This window comes from Lupinus angustifolius, chromosome LG03 (genome assembly GCF_001865875.1).
Source record: "Lupinus angustifolius cultivar Tanjil chromosome LG03, LupAngTanjil_v1.0, whole genome shotgun sequence".
Lineage (NCBI taxonomy): Eukaryota > Viridiplantae > Streptophyta > Magnoliopsida > Fabales > Fabaceae > Lupinus > Lupinus angustifolius.
In genome coordinates this window covers 14,124,704-14,132,905 of record NC_032011.1, presented here as the reverse complement: position 1 = coordinate 14,132,905, position 8,202 = coordinate 14,124,704, and the positions used below count along the sequence as shown (strand labels likewise).

The window sequence follows — 8,202 nt, the reverse complement described above, 5'->3', positions numbered from 1 at the left end:
AGTTCACTTGCCATATTAAGCATCTATTTTAAGCAACTTATGTTCAAGGCTAAATAAAGTTAATGGAGCCTGAAGTAGGGTGTGACAACCTGCTCCGACGAGTGACACTTAACTATTATTTAGTGTATTTCATAAGGTTTGAAAATCATCTTATCATTCTAGGACACTAGATGAAGGATTTAGAAATGATGTATGGAATAAAGTATAACACACAATTTGTAATGTTTTCAAAATCAATCAAGTGTAGAAATAAATCCAAATTTCCAAACCAATTTCCTCCTGAAGAATTTGTGCATAATAGTTGTTTTATGTTTATGTTTACTTGTCCATGTTTCTTAAACAAAATCAACCAAAAAAGATGTTTAAACATTATTAGTAATATAACATGTTAATAATAAATATTCTATTAGGCAATTCATTGTGGTTCGACATAACTCTATACTATACTACATTTGAATTTTGAAAGAGATGCAAATGTAAAATAGTAAAGTGTTAACTTATAAATTTTATTTATTGACAAAGAAAGAAACCTTGAATCAAAATGCAATTTAATTTATAAGTTGTATCTTTGTGAAAAGGAAAAATACAAAGTCATAATGAGTGATATATCTACTAACTTTTACTTTCATTTACATTTCCGCAACTACCTATTTATTGTTTTATTTATTCTTTATTCCAACCCTTCGAAATAAGTGGTACAGTTAACTTCTAACTTTATCCTTTTGTCATTTTATTATTTTTTGATACAAACCTTTCATAAGAAATGATATGGTTAATTTAATAAAATGAGACTGACCTTTATGGTATGGTTAAAATGAACCCAAAAATGGAGTAAATAAATAAAGACACTAACTAATTAAATATCATTCATTATCACTTGTATTGATTTGCTAAATTCATACCATTAAAGTGACGTTGTAATTTATTTCAACAAAGTCGAGATGGTATGAAATTGTTAATAATTTTTTTTATTCAAGGAACATTCTTGAAACCAGTATATCGGTGTTGGAATTTATTCCAACAAAACCGAGATGGCGAGCAAAGAATCAACTTTCATTAAATAAAACAATCAGAAACTTACTGCCTCAAAATAAAGCAAGCATCGAAAATGATCTTTCAACAGTATTTCATCCATACACTGATACAAGAGGAACATTGTCTTGGAATCCTTCTTCTTGTTCTCCTTGTAGGCTCTTCTTTGTTCATCTGATGCTCCTTCATCAAGAGTAGATAACCTTGTTCTACTATCTCAACCACATCTTGGTATCTTATAATTGTCTTCATTTGCACTTTCCATCGATTCCAATTTTTTCCATCAAGAATTGAGAGATTTGCTGGAAAATAGTTTCACTCGATCCCATGGTGATTTTTTGAATTTGACGAAAGTTGCTTATTGATCTTAAACTTATGCTCTTAAAATTGAGTTTAGAAAATCAACACAAGGGAGTAAAAGACTCTGAATTTACTCAGTAAAAACGAAACCGTCGAACCCCAACTTCAAAGTAAGGTTTTACTAGAAAGTAGAAACAACAACAAAAAATCTAAAATCCCTCTCTCCTAGTGTAATCAAACTCCCAATTGGCTGTCCCGTTTAGATTTCTGCGCACTCCTCTACTATCTTCTGCACATTTTTTTCCTTTTTCTTTAATTGCTCCTCCCACCACACCCAACTGTTTCCCTTTATTCCTTTTCTTTTTTTCCTGCAAAGGACGGTATTGTACTACCCCAGCCAACTTTCCCTCTAAAGTAATCAAAGTATAAATGCACTACTTTCCCTTTTCTGTAAAGAATCATCATCCCTAATTTTTTTTTTAACTCAAATCTTATTTATCATAATTATATTCCATAGGTCCACGATAGTGGAGAACACTATTGTGAAAATACATTTTAACGGAAAAGAAAACAAGTAAATTTTAATATTAAAAATGATTAATACATTAATATTTATATTTATAAAAATTAGAATTAAATATATACTATATGTAAAGGGAAAACATAATTTAACTACCACTATAGAATAATTTTACTATTTTGCCTTTAATAATTTTTAATTTTTACAAATAAACCATATAATCATATATAACCATTACCAATATATTAATTATCCTCTCACTTTAATTTGACCATTAAAATAAAGACAAAAAATATAATATAAAATACATCCATTAAATATTATAATATAAAATATATTCAATTTAAAAGAATATTCTAATTTACCAAAATAAAATATATAAAAATTAAATATTTGATATGGAAAAAAATGTAGATTGAGACGCACGAAACTGTCGCTTAATATGACAAGTGACATTAAAATAAAATGAGACTGATAATTTTTCACCATTAATAGCTTAACAATATGTAATGATGAATTTTATAAATGAGTGTGGATCTACTTACTTTAATAGTCTCAACATATTGTATCACTGTTTGTGATTGGTAAAAAAAACTTGATTATTAAACTTTTAACTTAAATATATTTTTCAACCTATCATAAACAATGATACATAGAATGACATTCTGTCCTCCCATTTAATCTTATTTATTAGATGGATAGAGTACATAATAGAATTTATATTTATGTATTGTAAGAACATCTCATTCATGGACCAGCACTGCAGTAGCCTCAACACATTACTTTCAAATCATTGTTGAGATAGAATGTGCTTCACTGTTTATCCAACTGCTATTCTGAGTTTAAGAATAAAATTTTAATTTTAAATGAATGAATTGTAATGTGAGTTTTAAAATGTTTAAGTTTTAAATTTTTATCACTGTCTTCCACCGATGATGTCAAACTAGAAAATTAACTCGGAGACAATCACAATTTGCGGTTTTCAAACTTTCAATTAATTGACGAATAGAAAGTACACTAATTTGAATCTTGTTAGGTTGTTGAATAATGAATATTGCCCACAACAATTTTAGCTTAAGACAAAATTTATTTGCTATACTTTTCTTCTTTCTATTTTCTCTTTCTAATAATATTGAAACTTAAAAGGTAAAACTCTAGCAATTATTTGAAAAGTTGGAAAAGATTACCCAAATGCAAAACGTGATTATGTAAAACAAGAAAGAAAGAGGAAGTGCATTAATGGAACCTCCACTTTCTAGTTAAGCAATCATGGTATATATATAAAAGAATAATGTTATACTATCATATTAAATCATGGTACTAATTCTTCAATCTATACAAAAATAATATATTACTTATAAATTAATTATTAATAAATAAATAAAATATAAATATCATAGTGTAACACATGTTACTTCTTATGAATAAGAGAAGATAAAATTTTTTAGTATAATCATATATCATTTTCCAATATAAAAACTTTTGTTAAAACACATCTATGTAAATAAAATTAATAAAATCTTTAACATTATATTAAAAATTTAATTAACTAAAAGACCTAAATGTAATTATCTCTAAATGTAACTCCTTAATATAATTGTACATAGTCTTCAAAGAATGCTGACTCGCAGACTCGTAGGACCCACCACCCTTCTTGCATCTCGCCACGTGGCACATTCTCAATTTATTTCCCAATCTACCACTCTGGACCCATTGATGGCGTTAATAAAGGCTCAATATTACTTCTGTCTCTGTGCTCAGTAAGAGAGACACACACTTCTAGAGAGAGAAATAGGAGAGAGAAGCAACATACACCGTGTTTCATCTCCGGCGAGTAATTTCCGGCCACCACCACCAGTTTTTCTCATCAACTTTTCTTCCTCATTTCTCTTCAAAGCTCCCCAAAAAAAAAAAAATTTACTTCCTTGGTGTCTAGGGTTTGCTTCATACTTCACTTTACTCTAACTATTTTGGTCACTTTTCTCCATTTCCTAATGCCAATTTTTCCCTTGTTCTAAACTCTGTTCTCTGATCCATTCCAACTTCATATATAGCTGTTATTTGTTACAACAGAAAAAGCCTCGGATTTTAGATTTTTTGTTGTTGTTTCTACTTTCTAGTAAAACCTTATTTTGAAGTTGGGGTTCGACGGTTTCGTTTTTACTGAGTAAATTCAGAGTCTTTTACTCCCTTGTGTTGATTTTCTAAACTCAATTTCAGATGGATATGCAGGATTAGAAAATGCTTGCTTTTTCAAACATGAGAGCTATTTTTCTGTGCTTGTTATTTTTTGTTCTTGTGCTAGTGGTTGCTATAACTGCAGTGAGTCCGTCTCTGAATGACGATGTTTTGGGTTTAATTGTGTTCAAAGCTGACTTACAAGATCCAATGGGAAAGCTCGCGTCATGGAATGAAGACGATGAGAGCGCGTGTGGTGGTAATTGGGTTGGAGTGAAGTGCAATTCTAGATCAAATAGGGTTACTGAGATTAACCTTGATGGGTTCTTACTCAATGGAAAGATTGGCATAGGTTTGTTAAGGTTGCAGTTTTTAAGGAAGCTTTCTTTGTCAAGAAACAATCTTACTGGGGGAATTAGCCCCAACATTGCGCGGATCGATAGCCTTCGTGTTATCGATTTGAGTGATAATAATCTTTCAGGGGAAGTTTCTGATGAGTTTTTCAAACAATGTGGGTCTCTGTGGACTGTTTCTCTTGCTAGGAACAAGTTTTCTGGGAAGATTCCACTTAGTTTGGGGTCATGTTCAGCTCTTGCTTCCATTGACCTTTCCTTTAATATGTTTTCTGGTTTGGTTCCTTCGGGGATTTGGACTTTGAGTGGACTCAGGTCACTGGATTTGTCTCAGAATATGTTGGAGGGTGAGATTCCGAAAGGGGTTGATGTGATGAAGAATTTGAGAAGCATTAGCTTGGCTAAGAATCAGTTTTCTGGAGAGGTTCCAAATGGGTTTGGAAGTTGCTTGCTTTTGAGGTCTATTGATTTTAGTGATAATTCTCTTTCTAGTAGCATACCTTGGGATTTGAAGGAACTCGCTTTGTGTAGTTACCTCAGTTTGAGTGGAAATGCTTTCTCAGGAGAGATTCCTGAGTGGATTGGAGAAATGAAAGGCCTCCAGACATTGGACTTATCACAAAATGGATTTTCTGGCCAGGTGCCGGATTCTATAGGTAATCTTCCATCGTTGAAGATGTTGAATTTGTCTGCAAATGGTTTCACTGGTAATCTGCCAGAGTCGATGGCGAACTTGTCAAACCTTTTGGCATTGGATGTCAGCCAGAATTCAATGTCTGGAGGTCTTCCGTTGTGGATTTTCAAGTCAGGTGTGGAGAAGGTTTTAGTATCAGAAAGCAGACCGAGTGGTGGCATGAAAAGCACTTTTTATTCGTTGGCTGAAGTTGCGATTCAAAGTATTCAAGTTTTGGATTTATCTGACAATGCATTTTCCGGAGAAATCACTTCTGCTATTGCAGCTTTAAGCAGTTTGCAGTTTTTGAATTTATCAAATAACTCTCTTGGAGGCTCTATACCAGCTGCAATCGGTGAATTAAAAACATTAGAAGGCCTTGATTTGAGTTGTAATAACTTAAGTGGATACATACCATGGGAAATAGGAGGAGTTATGATGTTGAAGGAACTGAGATTGGAAAAGAACTCCCTTGTCGGGAAAATTCCATCCTCAATTGAGAATTGCTCCTCGTTATCAACTTTGTAAGTTCCCTTTTACCTGCCTTATGTTTTATTTTGGCATTTTAAACATATGCTTATATTCAGAGTAGGTAATTTGAGGTTGCCTTATTTATTTGCTGTTATATAAATATCATTTCTCCACCTAGTGGGAAAAGTTATTGTTGTTGGAATTACCTAAGCTGCATGTAGTATATTTGGTAAATTTGTGTTTAGCTTGTCTTAATTTACTTTTTCCCCCGCTGAACTTCTCTTAATTTACTTAGATACACTTCAACTTAACCTAACATGTTTTGTTTATGGTTGACATGCCCCTGATGGATATTTTTCTTCATGCTCTTCATTATTACATTCCTATTGAGAAGAGATACTTATTGTAATCAGATACAAGACAAATAAAAGATTAAACCTTGATTTAGTTTTATGCCAATGTAGTGTCCTGCATTGCTAATTTTTCCTTCATAGGTGCCCTATCATCTAGCCTTTTTGCCCTGTTTAATTTTTTTGAAAATACATTAAGATTTTTTAAAACGGTTCTGATTCCCACCTTTTTCCCTTTCTATTTTGATACATTTTGTAGGAATTTGTCCCAGAACAGACTGAGTGGCCCGATACCTGCGGCACTTGCTAAACTTAGCAACCTGCAAACTGTGGACTTATCATTGAACAGCCTTACTGGAAACCTGCCTAAGCAATTGGCCAACCTTCCGAATCTTCGTTCCTTTAATTTATCTCACAATAATATCCAAGGTGAATTGCCTGGCGGAGGCTTCTTTAATACCATCCCAACTTCTTCTGTTGCTGGAAATCCATCTCTTTGTGGCGCTGCCGTGAATAGATCTTGCCCTACTGTTCTCCCAAAGCCTATTGTTCTAAATCCCAACACTACTACTGACTCTGGCTCAGGTTCAATGTCTCCAACTTTGGGTCACAGAAGAATCATTCTCAGCATTTCTGCGCTCATTGCCATTGGTGCAGCTGTTGTCATTGTAATCGGTGTCATTGGCATCACTGTTCTTAATCTTCGTGTTCGGTCCTCTGCTGAGAGATCTCCTGCTGCTATCACATTTTCTGCCGGGGACGAATTCAGCCAATCCCCAACTACAGATGCCAACTCTGGAAAGCTTGTCATGTTTTCAGGTGAGCCTGAATTCAGTTCTGGAGCACATGCTTTGCTTAATAAGGATTGTGAACTTGGGCGAGGAGGGTTTGGGGCAGTGTACCAAACAGTTCTTAGAGATGGGCGTTCGGTAGCTATAAAGAAGCTCACCGTATCAAGCCTTGTCAAGTCTCAAGAAGATTTTGAAAGAGAAGTGAAGAAATTAGGAATAATCAGGCACCAAAATCTTGTCAAACTTGAAGGTTATTATTGGACTCCATCTCTGCAGCTCCTCATATACGAGTATGTCTCCGGTGGTAGTCTATATAAGCATCTCCATGAAGGATCAGGCGGAAACTTCCTCTCATGGAATGAAAGGTTTAATGTGATTCTTGGGACAGCAAAGGCCTTGGCTCACTTGCACCACTCCAACGTTATTCACTATAACATCAAGTCAATGAATGTCCTTATTGACAGCTATGGCGAACCTAAAGTGTGTGACTATGGTCTAGCAAGGCTGTTACCAATGCTTGACCGATATGTTTTGAGCAGCAAAATTCAAAGCGCACTCGGCTACATGGCCCCAGAGTTCGCCTGCAGAACGGTGAAAATTACTGAGAAATGTGATATTTATGGGTTCGGAGTTTTGGTTCTAGAGATAATTACAGGGAAGAGGCCGGTTGAATATATGGAAGACGATGTGGTCGTACTTTGTGACATGGTGAGGGGAACTTTGGAAGAAGGCAGGGTTGAGGAATGCATCGATGAGAAGCTTCGAGGGAAGTTTCCTGCAGAAGAGGCTATTTCTGTGATGAAGCTTGGTTTAATATGTACTTCACAAGTTCCATCTAATAGGCCTGACATGGGAGAGGTAGTTAATATATTGGAGCTTATAAGATGTCCTTCAGAAGGACAGGAGGAGTTGGGATGACTGGATAAGTTAACTTGCATTTTTCGATGACTAAGATGATCGACTATGGGTTATCCGGGGACAAAGAATCCGGTTTTATTAATTAGAGAAACAAATTATTTGTTGAATTTAGTTTCTAGCTTGTTTTTAAGATTTCATTTGTATGCTGCTAAACTATGATGCCGGATTCTTTTTCACCGGGTTCCAGTTTGGGACCCCTATCAAAAATTGTTGATCAATTACTAGTCTTTCATATTTCAGTTTGTTTGTTTTGGTTTCTCACTTATTGTTTCAGACAGCTTTTTCATTTTGTATGTGAAGGAATGATGATATTTCTATGCTATTATGAGGCGTGTGCAAGAGCACAAGCAAGGGGTAATTGGAATAGTGGTGATAATGACAACATTTTTTTGCTGTCTTCTGACAACATTTTTTGCTGTCTTCTTTTCGGTCATATCCTTTTTTTACCCTTCCTTTTCCCTCCATGTTTGGGAATATTGTTTTAGGAGCTCATGCAAGACCCTTTAAGTTACACATCATATAAGTTACATGGCATTATTTGAGTTTTGGCAACAAAAAAAGTTTTTTATGTAAATATAAATTAGTGTAATATAAGTATAAAACAATATTGTTTGTT

General features: G+C 34.1%; 1 protein-coding gene across 1 annotated transcript; it reads left to right on the top strand.

The window, feature by feature from the left end:
* Positions 3,624-7,828, top strand: LOC109343450 (probable LRR receptor-like serine/threonine-protein kinase IRK). Its single transcript, XM_019581722.1, has 2 exons — positions 3,624-5,580; positions 6,137-7,828. Exons 1-2 carry the CDS (start codon positions 4,094-4,096, stop codon positions 7,584-7,586), a joined length of 2,937 nt encoding a protein of 978 aa, XP_019437267.1. The 5' UTR covers positions 3,624-4,093; the 3' UTR covers positions 7,587-7,828.